Source organism: Poecile atricapillus, chromosome 23, assembly GCF_030490865.1.
Source record: "Poecile atricapillus isolate bPoeAtr1 chromosome 23, bPoeAtr1.hap1, whole genome shotgun sequence".
Classification (NCBI taxonomy): domain Eukaryota; kingdom Metazoa; phylum Chordata; class Aves; order Passeriformes; family Paridae; genus Poecile; species Poecile atricapillus.
The window spans coordinates 1,605,421-1,619,616 of record NC_081271.1 but is presented as its reverse complement, the minus strand read 5'-3'; the positions used below and the strand labels follow the sequence as shown (position 1 = coordinate 1,619,616).

Here is a 14,196-nt window from a genome sequence, read left to right as displayed (position 1 = left end):
ATTTCCCGGTTTCTCACCCTGAAATCCCTGCGATGACAGCAGGAGGTTGGAACGCCCATCCCCATCCCTCCCAGGCCACAAATCCCATCAATCCTGGCTGCATCCTGGTGGGATTCTCATCCTGCTCTTCCTCTCCCCCTTCCTCTTCCCGGCCGGCACAGAAGCTGCTGGGGAAGCTCTGCGAGCAGAACAAGGTGCTGCGGGAGCAGGAGAGGCTGGTGCAGCAGCTCCGGGCTGAGAAGGTACGTGGTGGCACCTCAGGTGGCCACGGGGGCACCACGTGGTGGCACCTGCGTGGTGAGGAAGTGATGTCACCACGGGAGGGCTTAGGGTTGAACCTGGACAGCCAGGTGAGAGTGTCCCCTGTCACCCTGAACCTGAATCCAGATCAGTGTCCTCTGTCACCCTGAACCAGGACAGCCAGGTGTGTGTCCCCTGTCACCTGAACCTGGACAGCCAGGTGTGTGTGTACCCTGTCATTCTGAACCTGAATCCAGGTGTGTGTCCCCTGTCACCTGAACCTGGACAGACAGGTGTGTGTGTCCCCTGTCATTCTGAACCTGAATCCAGATCAGTGTCCTCTGTCACCCTGAACCAGGACAGCCAGGTGTGTGTCCCCTGTCACCTGAACCTGGACAGTCAGGTGTGTGTGTCCCCTGTCATTCTGAACCTGAATCCAGATCAGTGTCCTCTGTCACCCTGAACCGGGACAGCCAAGTGTGTGTGTGTGTCCCCTGTCACCTGAACCTGGACAGACAGGTGTGTGTGTACCCTGTCATTCTGAACCTGAATCCAGGTGTGTGTCCCCTGTCACCTGAACCTGAATCCAGGTCAGTGTCCCCTGTCACCTGAACCTGGACATTCAGGTGTGCGTGTCCCCTGCCATCCCTGGGTTGAAGGGTCATTAAAAACATCTTGTTCCACTCACCATCCCAGGTTCTCCAACCTGGCTTTGGACACTTCCAGGGATGTGGCAGCCGCAGCTTGGGGACATTTCTGAGCTGGGGAGAGGCCATGGCACTCCGGGTGTGTTATTGAGCAGCCAGGACCTCGTGGCTCCATCTGTTCCTGCAGGAGAGCCTGGAGAGCGCCCTGATGGGGACACACCAGGAGCTGGAGATGTTCGGGAGCCAGCCCGCCTACCCGGAGAAGCTGCTGCACAAGAAGGAATCGCTCCAGAACCAGCTGATCAACATCCGTGTGGAGCTGTCCCAGGCCAGCACGGTAACGGGGGGAATTGGGGTCCCTTTTGTCCCTTCCCGGCTCCCCCTCCCTGGGGACAAAACAAATCACAGGTGCCACCTCAGCTCCTGCTTCTGTCTCTGCACCTCAGAGCTTTTCCCCACTGCTGACACCCCCTCCCCAGCTCGGGGGGTTGTGCTGGGTGCCAAAGACCCCCTGGTCCCCCCCAATGTCCCCTCAGGCCCTGGCAAACAGCACGGCCGAGTATGAGAGCCTGGAGAGCGAGGTGTCCACCCTGCACGATGACCTCTGGGAGCAGCTGAACCTGGACATCCAGGTGAGAATGTCCCCCTGTCACCCTGAACCTGGACATCCAGGTGAGAATGTCCCCCTCTCACCCTGAACCCGGACATCCAGGTGAGAGTGTCCCCCTGTCACCCTGAACCTGGAAATCCAGGTGAGAGTGTCCCCTGACACCTGAACCTGGACATCCAGGTGTGTGTCCCCTGTCACCCTGAACCTGAATCCAGGTGTGTGTCCCCTGTCACCCTGAACCTGAATCCAGGTGTGTGTCCCCTGTCACCTGAACCTGGACATGCAGGTGTGTGTCCCCTGTCACCCTGAACCTGAATCCAGGTCCCCTGCCATCCCCGGGCTCCCCATGGAGATGACACCCCACTCTGCCCCCCACCAGCGGGTTCTCCATGCCCATCCCTCATGCCCAGCTTCAGCCACCCTGGGCACTTGGGTGCCATCGAGGGGGGCAGCCCAGAGTCCCCCCAGCTCCTCCCAGCCCAGCTGGGTTCCTGGGGAGCAGGTCCAGAGCTTCCAGCAGGATGAAAATCCTGGATGTGACGGTTCAGCCTCAGCCAGTTCCAAAGGCTCACTTTGGGGCTGGGGTCCAGCCTGGTTTGGGGTTGGCTCTGGTGTCCCTGGGACCCCTCCGAGCGCTGCCTTTCCCCCCACCCAGAACGAGGTGCTCAACCGGCAGATCCAGAAGGAGATCTGGCGGATCCAGGACGTGATGGAGGGGCTGAGGAAGAACAACCCCTCCCGTGGCACCGACACTGCCAAGCACAGAGGTGAGGGGGGGCTGTCCCTGCCTGGGGCATCCCTGGTGGGCTCCTGCTCAGGGAGGTGAAGACCCTCATTATCTTATAATTATCTTATAATTAATTATCTTATCATTATCTCATTCCTGCTCTTCTCCACAGTGGCCCTGGGCCCCTCGGGCACCTACAGCTCCAACAGCCCCGCCAGCCCCCTGAGCTCTGCCAGCCTCACCAGCCCCCTGAGCCCCTTCTCCCTCATCTCCGGCTCCCAGGGATCGCCCACCAAGCCCGGCCCTGGCGAGGTCAGTGACCCTGGCTGTCCCCTCTTGGCCACCAGCGGGGGATTGGGGGCTGCTGGCCACCGGGCACGGAGCTGCCTCCCCTCGTGGCTCTGCCCGGGGGCACGGTTTTGGTGACATGGATGGGTCCTGGTGTCACCCCGTGACTTTGGGCTCCGTGCTCCTTGCAGGGCTGTGGGTCCGGAGGGACGGGAGTTGCTCAGCTCCAGTTTTTTTCCAGGAGCAGCTCCTGGTGCCACCACAGCCACTCTGAGTGCCCTCACCCAGGGCTGCTCTCACCTCCACGCACAGGACATCTATTTAGGGCAGAATTTGGGAACTCCCCAGCTCCAGAGGTGCCCCCAAGAACTGCCAAGAACCCCTTGGGCAACCCCCAAGCCCTGCCTGGCCCTGGGGACGAGCAGCAGGATGTGGGACAGCCAGGGGGACACCCCGGAGTCACCCCCTCCTCCATCCCTTTCTCCAGGACGCTCCCGCCGTGTTTCACCTCATTCTCTCTTTTCTAACTCTCTGTTCCTTCTCTGCTCTCACGCCTCCCGCTCCTGCCCGCCCCAGGAACCAGGCCCGCCTCGACCTCCCCTCCCCAAGTCCTACGTCCCCCTGGAGTCTCCTCCGGCCGTTCCTCCGCTCCCCAGCGAGAGCCGCCTCTGGCCCTACCCTGCCTCCCCTTCCTGGCACCAAGGAGAGGCCAAGCGGGGACAGGTACCGAACCCTGCGGGGTCTTCCTCCTCCTCCTCCTCCTCCTCGTGACACGGAAGGCGCTGGGATGAGGCAGGAGCCGGAGCTTCCCGCTCCAAATCCATGGGGACGGCGTGGAGGTGGCGCTTGGCACGGCGACAGCTCTGCGAGCTGCAGCCCTGCCACCCCTCCGGTGTCCCCAGCAGGTCACCACGGCCTGTGCAGGCTCAGGACAGGGATTGTCCCCTCCTCCTCCTCCTCCCCCCCCTGGGGAGGTTGTCCCTGGTTGTCCCCTCTGCTTTGCTCTGCCGTCTGTCGCTGTCCTTCCGTGTCGCCGCTCCCCGTGGGGTGCTGGCAGGAATTCCTGGTGCCACCTCGGCTGTGTGGGGGGGACACGGGTGACACGAGCGTCCTCACAGCCGAGGGTCGGGATGGGTGACTGTGGAAAAGCAGCGGCTGTGCCGAGCTGGGAAAGGACACGGTGCCAGCACAGGTGGCACTTCCAGCCGCTGTGGGTGACAATTCCAGCCGCTGTGGGTGGCACTTCCAGCCACAAGTGGCACTTCCAGCCGCCATGGGTGGCACAGCGGTGGCTGTGCGTGGATCCAGGGGTGTCATGTGCAGGCAGGGGGACACACGGGGCTGCTGTCACAGCCCTCTGTCACCCCAGCAGTTCCTGGGCTGTTCCCATGGGATGCAAGAGGGGGAGGACCCCAAAAATGTCCCTTTGCTGGCTCTCATGCCCGTGTGTGACCCCATGGGCACGGGAGCCCAGCACAGAGCCAGGATGTCCCTGTCCCTCAGCTCCTGGTGGCCGTGGAGGGATTGTCACCCTGTAAGAACCTTGGTCCCCTGCTGTGGGGACAGCGGTGGGGACAGCCCAGCCCTGGCAGGATGGGACATAGCAGGGACAAGAGCAGAGCCCCCTCAGCCCCTGTCCCCACAATTTTGGGGTGCTCTGGTCCCACCTGGCTGCTGTCCGTGTGTCCATGGTGTGTTTGTCACCCCAAGAGCAGCGGTTGTCCCCTGTCCGTGTGTCCATGGTGTGTTTGTCACCCCAAGAGCAGCGGGTGTCCCCTGTCCGTGTGTCCATGCTGTCACCCCAAGAGCAGCGGGTGTCCCCTGTCCGTGTGTCCATGCTGTCACCCCAAGAGCAGCGGGTGTCCCCTGTCCGTGTGTCCCTGATCTGTCACCCCAAGAGCAGCGGGTGTCCCCTGTCCGTGTGTCCATGCTGTCACCCCAAGAGCAGCGGGTGTCCCCTGTCCATGTGTCCATGCTGTCACCCCAAGAGCAGCGGGTGTCCCCTGTCCGTGTGTCCATGCTGTCACCCCAAGAGCAGCGGGTGTCCCCAGGCAGAGCGCGGTCCCCCAGCAGGACTGGGGCTCACTGGGGACCTTTTCCCCCCTCCACAGCCCAAACCAGGCTTCGAGCAGAGCAAGAAGGAGCCCCCCCGGCCCAGCCCCCCCGGCCCCGCGCCCGAGGCGCTGCCGCAGAGCCGGCCCGAGCAGGACGGGGACAAACAAGCGGCTCTCAACAAGGGTACGGCACTGGGGACACCCGGCAGGACCCCGGGGGTGGCACCGGGACCCTGCCCCGCCTCATCCCGGCATTGTGGTCTCCCCCGCAGTGGGAATCGTCCCCCCCAGGACCAAGTCTCCGGCAGAGGACGAGGCGGTGCCCAGGAGGAACGGCCTGGCCAACGGGCTGGGCTCCCGGGTAGGGCTCGGCTGGAGGGGCCGGGGGCTCGGCTGGGGGGTCTGGGTGAGCCAAGCGGGGCTCTGCTGCAGCCTGGGGTCAGGAGCCTGTGGCTGTGTGGCTCCGTGTGTCACCATCCACCTCCTGGAGACCCCCAGGCTGAATTCAGCACCTTCCCTGCTCCCGGGAGTGACATCCCGGGAGTGACATCCCGGGAGTGACAGCTCAGTGGCTCCCGGCAGAGGGGGGTGGCACTGGGAGGATGTGGCCGGCCACCAGTGGGTCACCGTGGGGCTGGGACTCGTCCCCAGGAGAGACCCAAGAGCGCCGTGTTCGCCACCGAGACCAAGGTGAAGATGAGCGTGGAGGAGCAGATCGACCGCATGAAGCGGCACCAGAGCGGCTCCATGAAGGAGAAGCGGCGCAGCCTGCAGCTCCCCAGTCCCCAGCAGCTCCCCGGCCCCCAGCCCGACCCCCCCGGCACCAAAACCCCCGCTTCCTACAAGGTGGTGAGTCCCTGAGCGCGGCCGGGGGAGCGGCGGGGACACCGCGGGGTGGCACAGGGGACAACGCGCCCGCCCGCTCCTTGGGGACGCTGAGCGAGGCGCCGTCCCTCGCAGGTGAGGAGACACCGCAGCATCCACGAGGTGGACATCTCGGACCTGGAGGCCGCGCTGCGCTCCGATGAGCCGGGCAAGGTGTACGAGACGCCGCAGGAGGAGATCGCCCGGCTGCGCAAGATGGAGCTGGAGCCGCAGCACTACGATGTGGACATCAACAAGGAGGTGAGGACGGGATGTCCCCGAGTGTCCCTCAGCGTGGTCACAGCGTCCCCCGGCCTCGGACAGCGTCCTGGAGCTGTGTCCAGGCGGAGTTTGGGGGTGGCACAGGGCACTTGCTCAGCTCGCCCCACTGTCCCCAGCTGTCCACGCCGGACAAAGTCCTGATCCCTGAGCGCTACGTGGAGCTGGAGCCGGAATCGCCCCTCAGCCCCGAGGAGATGAAGGAGAAGCAGAAGAAGGTGGAAAGGATCAAGACCCTCATTGCCAAATCCAGGTGAGGCTGCAGCGTCCACGCCGGCCGTGCCAGGGGTCATCCTGAGGGGAACTGACCACCCACCCCCATCCCTTCCCAGCCCATTCCGAGACCACCCATCCACCTCCACCCCTTCCCCGCCCATCCCAGGGCACCCCCCCCCCTCCACCCTTCCCATCCCGGGGGTCCTGGCGGCCGTGCTGACCCCAGGTGCCGTTCCCAGCCTGCAGAACGTCATTCCCCTGGGCGAGGGGGAGGTGGACACCCCCCAGGACCCTGAGATGCAGCTGCAGGAGCAGGAGAAGAGGATCGAGATCTCGTGTGCCCTGGCTGCCGAGGCCTCGCGCCGCGGCCGGATGCTGTCGGGTGAGGAATGGGGGGCTTGGAGGGGCGGGTCCTGCAGATCCCTGGGAGAATGAGGCGCCAAGGGGGCAGGAGGGGGAAGGCAGGTGCGGATTTGGCAGCATGGCAAGGGGTCAGCGAGCAGGAGAGGGGTCAGCCTTGGGTGAGGCCAGCAGCTCCTGCCCTCCCCGAGATCCCGGGATGGAGCAGCAATTCCAGCCGGGCACGGCTTCCAGCGCCTGGTCGGGAGCGTTTGCGAGGGTGGGAGGGCCTGGCGGGGTGACAGGAGGGTGGCATGCGATGGCTTCAAGTGGCACGGCGCGGCTGAGCAAGCACGGTGTCACCCCGAGCAGGGAGGTTGTGGCGGCACCCCACGGACAGGGAATTGTGGTGTCACCCCGTGCCGGAGGGGTTGTGGTGGCATGGGCTGGCACCTTGTGGCCACGCATGGCGATGCTGGGGCGGGGGGATGCTGGTGGCGCGCCGTGCCCAGGTGAGCATGGTGACATCGTGTGCCACACCGTGCCTTGTCCATGAGGAGCCCGGCCGGGAGCTCACGTGTGCGTGCTGTGCCCAGCTGTGGCTCTGTCCTTCTGCCAGCTGTGACTGTGCCCTGCCAGCTGTGGCTCTGTGCTGCCAGCTGTGACTGTGCCCTGCCAGCTATACCTGCCTGTCCTGCCCAGATGTGGCTCTGTCCTTCTGCCAGCTGTGTTTTTGTCCTTCCTGCCCAGCTGTGCCTGCCTGTCCTGCCCAGCTGTGGCTCTGTCCTTCTGCCAGCTGTGGTTCTGTCCTGCCAGCTGTGACTGTGTCCTTCTGCCAGCTGTGACTGTGCCCTGCCAGCTGTGCCTCCGTCCAGCTGTGACTCTGCCCTACCCACGCTTGCTTCCCCCCTTTCCTCCCTCCTGCCCCTGCCCTCTCCCCGCTGCCCTCTCCCCGCTGCCCGCGTCCTTCACGCCCCTCTCCCGTTTCTCCTTTCCAGCTCAGTGCGCTACCCCCAGCCCTCCCACCTCCCCAGCCTCCCCGACTCCACCGACCAACCCCCTCTCGTCCGAGCCGCCCCGGGCCGCCGACAGCAGCCACCTCATGCGGGTGTGAGCCTGTGACGTAAGCACCTCTTCTCTCTGACGTCATCCCCTCGCTGCCACGTCAGCCCCGGCTCCTCCATGGACCGAGTGTCCCCAAACCCCCAAAGCCGAGGGGCCGTGAAGGGTGGAAAAAGGGGGGGGGGGGGGCCCAGCATGAAAATTGCGAGGCGTGGGGGTGTCAGAGCCTCCCTGGGCCGAAATCCCCGCCGCGATTTCCACGGGGGGGTGGGCGCAGGGTGGAGCCCCCCCAGCTCAGCCCCTCTGTCCCCCCCACCCCAGCTCAAGCCCTGGCTGCTGCCGGCGCCATCAAGTTCCACGGGGCCACCTTTTAGTCCCCTCCGGCGGTGACACCGAACCTTTCGCCACCGTCCTCGGTTCTCCCGGACCCCCTTCCCTCCCTGCGGCGGCGACACCACCGGGAGGTGCGGCACTGACGGGAGCCCCCTCCCCAAGGAGACGGGTGGGGGCTGGGGGTTGTCCCCAAGGAGCCCCCAGGGCTGTCAGCGGCCACAGGGACACACCTGGACAGCTGTGACAGCGGCCACCGGCCCAGCGGCGAGCGCGGGACTCCTGGCACGGCCCCCCGAGGTCTGTGAAGGGGCTCTTGGCGTGGGGACCCGCCTGTCCCCGCCACGGGTGGTGCTCCCACCTTCCAGCGGACCTGGGTGCTCCTCCTCAGCCCCTCGGGCGCCCTTTCCCTTCCCGGAGCTCTGATCCCGATTTTGGAACCCGTCTGTGCCACCACCGGTGGCTCAGCCGGAGGAGGAAGGGGACAGGACGGGTGGAGGTGGTGCTGGGGGGACACGGAGGTGCCCAGGGCGCCCCAAGGGCTCTCCGAGCGCGGGGTGGGAGCTCTGGGCAGGGATGGGGACGTTGGATGGGAGCAGAGCAGGGAATTGGGGCGCCAGGTGGGATAACGGAGCTGTGGGGACCACAAGGACCCCCCTCTGGAGGGTGGGGACGGTGCTGAGGAGGGGTTTGGGGACAGCAAGGTCACCTGGGCTGCCCCCGTCCCGCTGTCACCCTCCAAAAATCCCTTCCCGCGGCTCTCCAGCCCCTTCCAGCGGTTCGGATCTCCTGTAGCAAATTCCCCTTTTCTTTATCATCCTGGCGGGTGGGATAAAAGCAGAATCCCTGGAAGGATGTGAGGGTGGCAGGGAGGACGGAGCCAGGAGCTGGATCCCAAATCCCAAATCCCATCCATCCCTCCTGGCCCGATCCCAAACCTCCCCCCAGGACCTCCCTGCATCCCAATCCCAATTTAGCAATACTTGTAGGATCCCTGGAGCCCTAAATCCCGCTTCCCCAGCCTCCCTCAGCCCCTTTAGCTCATAAAGCCGGCCCTTTATTTTGCTATTTACATGCCTTAATATATGTTTGATGGAAATTCTACATTTATAATATATATCTATATTTGGTTTTCCTCTTCTTTTCCCGGGAAAAAAAGCTCGTGCCGAGCTCTCTCTTCTCCGCAGGATTTGTTGGCGCCAGCCCTGCCGACAAATAAAAAAAAAGATTCTTTGCCAATTTATCAGAGGGGGGAGGAAATAATAATAATAAAAATAAAATAATAAAAAAAAAAAAAAAACAAAAAAGAAGGAAAAAAAAAAAGGAAAAAAACCTATTTAAAAATATATATCTATTTTTTCTGCTTTTATTAAAAGCAAATTTATTTAAAATAAAATATACAGAGACTGTAAGTTTGAAGAGAGGATGAGTTTATTTCCCTGTGTCCCACCTCGGGTGACTGGGGCAGACCCCTCCCCCCTTACTCTGGGGACACCTTGGGGACATCCCGGGGTGGCTGTGGGGCAGCAATTCCCATCTCCAGGATCCAGAGAGGATGAGGAGCATCCCAAAGCTCCCATCCCGCCCTTCCCAAAGCCACGGGCTGCTGTCCCCAGGGCGTGACCCGGCTGCGATTTTATTTTATTTTAAAAAATAATAATAATAATAAAATAATAATAAAGGAAACCTTAATTAATTAATTTTATTTTTGGTTATTATTTTTCATAAACACTTCATAAAGCAGTGACTTGTTAACCCGGGAAGGATTTGCATCGGGAGGAAATAAATCTATTTATGCATTCGGGGAGGGTGGGACGGGAGGGATTTGGTTTTCTGGGATATTTTCCTAGCGGTAGAGAAATAAAAATATCTATGAAAAAATAATGTTTTCCTGTCTTTTTTCTTTTCCCGGGGTGAGTTTGGATATGGATTTTAATGTTGGGTTGGAGAAGCAGGGGGTGCTGGGGCTCCAGAGGCAGCGCCTCCTCCCTCTCCCTGTTTTTTTTGGGATTTGCTTTCCCACCAGGGTTGGTTGTGGTGCTTGTGAAGGGATAAAATTCCCATCCCGGGGCTGTTTGTGGGGTAAATTTTGGGAATGGCTGGGTTTGGGTGGCTCTGGGGTGACAGAGGTGACACAGGGACCCTGTGCTGGCTTTGGACGAGCCGGTATTCCCACACCTACCAGCAAATCCCGGGAACCTCGGCATTCCCAAAACTCTGCCGTGGAGCAGCCTGGGATCCATGGGATCCATGGGAATGCACCTGGACTCCTGGGGACACTGCAGGGACCTCTGCTGTCCCCTCGGTGCCACTCGGCCACCCCAAGGAAGCCACAATCTCCCTGTTTCCCCTACTTTAGGGATCCATCCCATCCCTTCCCATCCCAGGCAACTCATGAGCCACTGTGTCCTCCCTGGAGCCACCGTGTCCCCTGAAGCCACCATGTCCCCTGAAGCCACCATGTCCCCCTGGAGCCACCGTGTCCCCCCTGAAGCCACTGTGTCCCTTTTGGAGCCACTGTGTCCCCTCCAGAGCCACCATGTCCCTACAGAACCATCGTGCCCCTCTGGAGCCACCATGTCCCTATGGAACCACCGTGTCCCCCCTGGAGCCACCATGTCCCTTTTTGAGCTATTGTGTCCCCCTGAAGCCACCATGACCCCTGGAGCCACCATGTCCCCTGAAGCCACCATGTCCCTTTTGGAGCCACCATGTCCCCTGAAGCCACCATGTGTCCCCTGCAGCCCCTGTGTGTCCCCTGAACCCCCCATGTGTTCCCTGAAACCCCTGTGTGTCCTCTGAAGCCCCCGTGTGTCCCTTTTGAAGCCACTGTGTCCCCTGAAGCCACCATGTGTCCCCTGAAGTCACCATGACCCCTGAAGCCCCTGTGTGTCCCCTGAAGTCACCGTGTGTCCCCTGAAGCCCCTGTGTGTCCCCTGAAGCCACCATGTCCCCCTGGAGCTACTGAGTCCTTTTTGAAGCCACCGTGTGTCCCCTTAAGCCCCAGTGTGTCCCCTGAAGCCACCATGACCCCTGAAGCCACTGTGTGTCCCCCGAATCCAGCATGTCCCCCTGGAGCTACCGTGTCCCTTTTGGGGCCACCATGTCCCCTGAAGCCACCGTGTCCCCTGCAGCCCCTGTGTGCCCCCTGAAGCCATCGTGTCCCCTGCAGCCCCTGTGTGTCCCCTGAAGCCCCCATGTGTCCCCTGAAGCCACATGTGTCCCCTGAAGCCACCATGTGTCCCCTGAAGCCACCGTGTCCCCTGAAGCCACCGTGTCCCCCGGCGGTGGCTCTGTGGGCGTTTCCGGGGCCGTTAATGATTCCCAGGATGACGTGGGGACTAAAGGGCTTTTCCAAGGGTCACTCTGGAAGTGGCCCTTGCCCGGCCCCGTCACCGCCAAGATGGTGTCCCTGAGTGACTTCCAGCGTAAGCGGGCATGGGGTGGCCGTGTCCCAGTGGGAATTCCTGTCCCAGCTGGAATTCCCGTCCTGCGGGATCCGGGAACTCCGTAGGGACGTTGGGCAGCTCCCAGTCCCATCGGGGAGCCGCTGGATGGGGTGGTTGGGGCAGGGAGGGGTGGGATGGAGAAGGGGATGGGCTGGGGGTGGGGAGGTTTTCCAGGATCATCCAGGGATCGTCTCCAGCCTTTCCTGGAGGGAAAGGGAAAAGGGAAAGGCTGGATGGGGTTTTCCTGGTGATCTTTCCTTTGTGGTTCCTGATTTGTCCGGTGGCCTCGGGGGTTTCTGGGGTCTCCTCCAGGCCTGGCCTGGGTGCCAAGGCTGTTCCTGAGGTCTGGGGAAAAATCCAAAGGGTATTTTTTGGGGAGGAACGGGATAAGGAGGTGCTGGGAGCTGGGATGTGGAGCCAAGCCTTTGCCCCTGCTCTACCGTTTTCCACAGGGATCGGAGTGGGCCTGGTCGGCTTCGGCCTCTTCTTCCTCCTCTTTGGGATCCTCCTGTACTTCGACTCGGTGCTCATGGCTTTTGGGAACGTGAGTAGGGCCGGGCTGGGCGTCCCCACAGCTGGGACAAGGAGCTGCGCTGACCCTGTCCCCTCCCTCCTCCCAGCTCCTCTTCCTCTCCGGCTTGGTCTTCATCATCGGCTTCCGGAGGACCTTCACCTTCTTCTTCCAGCGGTCCAAGCTGAAGGGCACCAGCTTCTTCTTCGGGGGGCTCATCGTGGTCCTCATGCGGTGGCCGATCCTGGGGATGCTGCTGGAGGCCTACGGATTCATCTCCCTCTTCAGGTGCAGGATGGGATCCTCGGGATGGGATCCTCAGGATGGGAAACTTGGGATGGGAAACTTGGGATGGGATCCTTGGGATGAGATCCTCAGGATGAGATCCCTGGGATGAGATCCTCAGGATGGGATCTTTGGGATGGGATCCTCGGGATGGGAAACTTGGGATGGGAAACTTGGGATGGGATCCTTGGGATGGGATCCTTGGATGGGATCCTCAGGATGAGATCCCTGGGATGAGATCCTCTGGATGGGATCCCTGGGGTGGGATCCTCAGGATGGGATCCCTGGGGTGGGATCCTCAGGATGGGATCCCTCAGGTGGGATCTTGGGTGGGATCCTCAAGCTGCAGCCTGGGTTTGGAGGATGCTCCCCGGAGCTCAGCAGGGCCTTTTGTGTCCACACAGGAGCTTCTTCCCGGTGGCTTTCGGGTTCTTGGGCTCGCTGGCAAACATCCCCCTGCTGAGCCAGGTGAGAATGGGCTGGGGACCCCTCGGGACCCTCAATCCCTGGCTGGGATCCATCCCCATGGATTTGCAGAGGAAATGTCACCGTGGTGTCCCCAGAGCTGCTCGGGTCGGTTTTCCCGCTAACCCTGCTCTGTCCCTGTCGCAGCTCCTGCAGAAAATGGGGGACAGCGGCTCCATGGTGTGACCTGGCCAGCCCTGGGCCGAGCGGCTGCGATGGGATGGGCTGAGAGAGCCCCAGGTCGGGCTGTCCCCAAGAGCTGGTGACTCTCTTGTCCCCAAGACCCTCAGTGCTGGCCAGAGCCACCCCCCAGCAGGGACGGTGTCCCCTCCCTGTCCCATGGAGCTCCTGAGCCAGGCTCCAAGGTCTGAGGGCTGTACCAGGCTGGATTCTGGAATTCTTGCACTTATTTAATATTTTTTTCTGTGAAAGATTTAATTTAATAAAAAAAAAAAAAAATTCCGAGAGCGAGCCCAGACTCAGCTCCTTTCCCGTGGTTTAGGGCTTGTCCCAGCACTGCACCTCCCAGTGTCACCAGGAGGCATGGTGGCCATGGCTGGAGGTGGCACAGGGTGGCACAGGGACAGTTCCATGGCTGGAGATGGCATGGGGACACTCCCATGTCTGGAGATGGCACAGGGACATTCCCATGGCTGGAGATGGCATGGGGACATTCCCAGGGCAGGAGATGGCACGGGGACATTCCCATGGCTGGAGGTGACACAGGGACACCCCCCATGTCTGGAGATGGCACAGGGACATTCCCATGGCTGGAGAAGGCTCAGGGACATTCCCATGTCTGGAGATGGCATGGGGACATTCCCATGGCTGGAGGTGGCACAGGGACATTCCCGGGGCAGGAGATGGCACAGGGACATTCCCATGTCTGGAGGTGGCACAGGCACATTCCCGGGGCAGGAGCTCCCCCAGCATCACCTCAGGTGAATTTAAGGGAGTTTTTCCTCCCCGGCTGCCAGAATTCCTCTCCCCGGGAGAGCCGGTTGGACACCTCGGCATCTCCCCGGGCTGCGCTGGATCCCAGCCAGGTTTCCAGCAGCGCTCGGGAGGCTGGAGTTTAATTAAACCCAAAAGCAATCACATCAAAGCTGCTCCCTGCGCAGAGAGCCCTCCTTAACGAGCAGGAATTAATTAACGACTTGGAGCTGAACCTGTTCCCTCCGGAGCCCGACGGGAGATGGCGGCTCTGTGCCTCTTGTCACCTGGACATCCCCATTGTCACCTGGTTGTGCTCATTGTCACCTGGCTGTGCCTGTTGTCACCTGGCTGTGCCTGTTGTCACCTGGAAGTGCCTGTTGTCACCTGCCTGTGCCCCTTGTCACCTGCCTGTGCTTGTTGTCACCTGCCTGTGCCCCTTGTCACCTGGCTGTGCTTGTTGTCACCTGGTCATGCTCATTGTCACCCGGCCATGCCTGTTGTCACCCAGTCGTGCCCGTTGTCACCTGGCCGTGCCTGTTGTCAACTGTGCCCCTTGTCACCTGGTCATGCCTGTTGTCACTTGGTCATGCCCGTTGTCACCTGGTCATGCCCGTTGTCACCTGGCTGTGCTTGTTGTCACCTGGCCATGCCCATTGTCACCTGGCTGTGCTTGTTGTCACCTGGTCATGCCTGTTGTCAGCTGCCCGTACCTGTTATCACCTAGCCATGCCTGTTGTCACCTGGAAGTGCCTGTTGTCACCCGGCCATGTCTGTTGTCACCTGGACGTCCCCATTGTCACCTGGCCATGCCTATTTTCACCTGGTCATGTCTGTTGTCACCTGGTTGTGCCTGTTGTCATCCGGTCGTGCCCGTTGTCACCTGGCCGTGCCTGT

General features: G+C 61.6%; 2 protein-coding genes across 10 annotated transcripts in view; both read left to right on the top strand.

Moving 5' to 3' along the window:
• Positions 1–7,787, top strand: part of PLEKHA6 (pleckstrin homology domain containing A6) — a 47,632-nt gene extending 39,845 nt beyond the window's left edge. For 5 of the 8 annotated variants that reach the window (XM_058855479.1, XM_058855484.1, XM_058855483.1 and 2 more), the window contains 14 exons: positions 75–242; positions 1,075–1,224; positions 1,424–1,519; positions 2,153–2,264; positions 2,397–2,536; positions 3,089–3,235; positions 4,624–4,750; positions 4,839–4,927; positions 5,218–5,415; positions 5,527–5,691; positions 5,829–5,962; positions 6,165–6,307; positions 7,263–7,387; positions 7,648–7,786. In XM_058855479.1, the coding sequence (XP_058711462.1) occupies positions 75–242; positions 1,075–1,224; positions 1,424–1,519; positions 2,153–2,264; positions 2,397–2,536; positions 3,089–3,235; positions 4,624–4,750; positions 4,839–4,927; positions 5,218–5,415; positions 5,527–5,691; positions 5,829–5,962; positions 6,165–6,307; positions 7,263–7,378 (1,785 nt within the window). In that variant the 3' untranslated portion in view covers positions 7,379–7,387; positions 7,648–7,786. Of the gene's footprint in view, positions 1–74; positions 243–1,074; positions 1,225–1,423; positions 1,520–2,152; positions 2,265–2,396; positions 2,537–3,088; positions 3,236–4,623; positions 4,751–4,838; positions 4,928–5,217; positions 5,416–5,526; positions 5,692–5,828; positions 5,963–6,164; positions 6,308–7,262; positions 7,388–7,647 lie in introns of all 8 variants that reach the window. The other 3 variants (XM_058855478.1, XM_058855480.1, XM_058855481.1) reach the window with 2 other exon arrangements.
• A 3,251-nt stretch (positions 7,788–11,038) lies between these two features.
• On the top strand, positions 11,039–12,837 carry GOLT1A (golgi transport 1A). Of its 2 annotated transcripts, XM_058855513.1 has the most exons (5): positions 11,039–11,084; positions 11,558–11,649; positions 11,726–11,904; positions 12,306–12,369; positions 12,514–12,837. In XM_058855513.1, the coding sequence occupies exons 1-5, from the start codon at positions 11,060–11,062 to the stop codon at positions 12,550–12,552; spliced, it is 399 nt and encodes a 132-aa protein (XP_058711496.1). In that variant the 5' UTR covers positions 11,039–11,059; the 3' UTR covers positions 12,553–12,837. The 2 variants fall into 2 exon arrangements, with proteins under 2 accessions (XP_058711496.1, XP_058711495.1); XM_058855512.1 differs by lacking the exon at positions 11,039–11,084 and having other exon boundaries at positions 11,266–11,649.
• The last annotated feature ends 1,359 nt before the right edge of the window (positions 12,838–14,196 follow it).

Bases quoted from the DNA above. Each gene is read 5' to 3' on its own strand.
- GOLT1A (XM_058855512.1), top strand. From the start codon at position 11,515: ATGTGGAGCCAAGCCTTTGCCCCTGCTCTACCGTTTTCCACAGGGATC. The intron at 11,650-11,725 runs GTGAGTAGGGCC...CCCTCCTCCCAG, and splicing joins TGCTCATGGCTTTTGGGAAC to CTCCTCTTCCTCTCCGGCTT. The intron at 11,905-12,305 runs GTGCAGGATGGG...GTGTCCACACAG, and splicing joins GGATTCATCTCCCTCTTCAG to GAGCTTCTTCCCGGTGGCTT.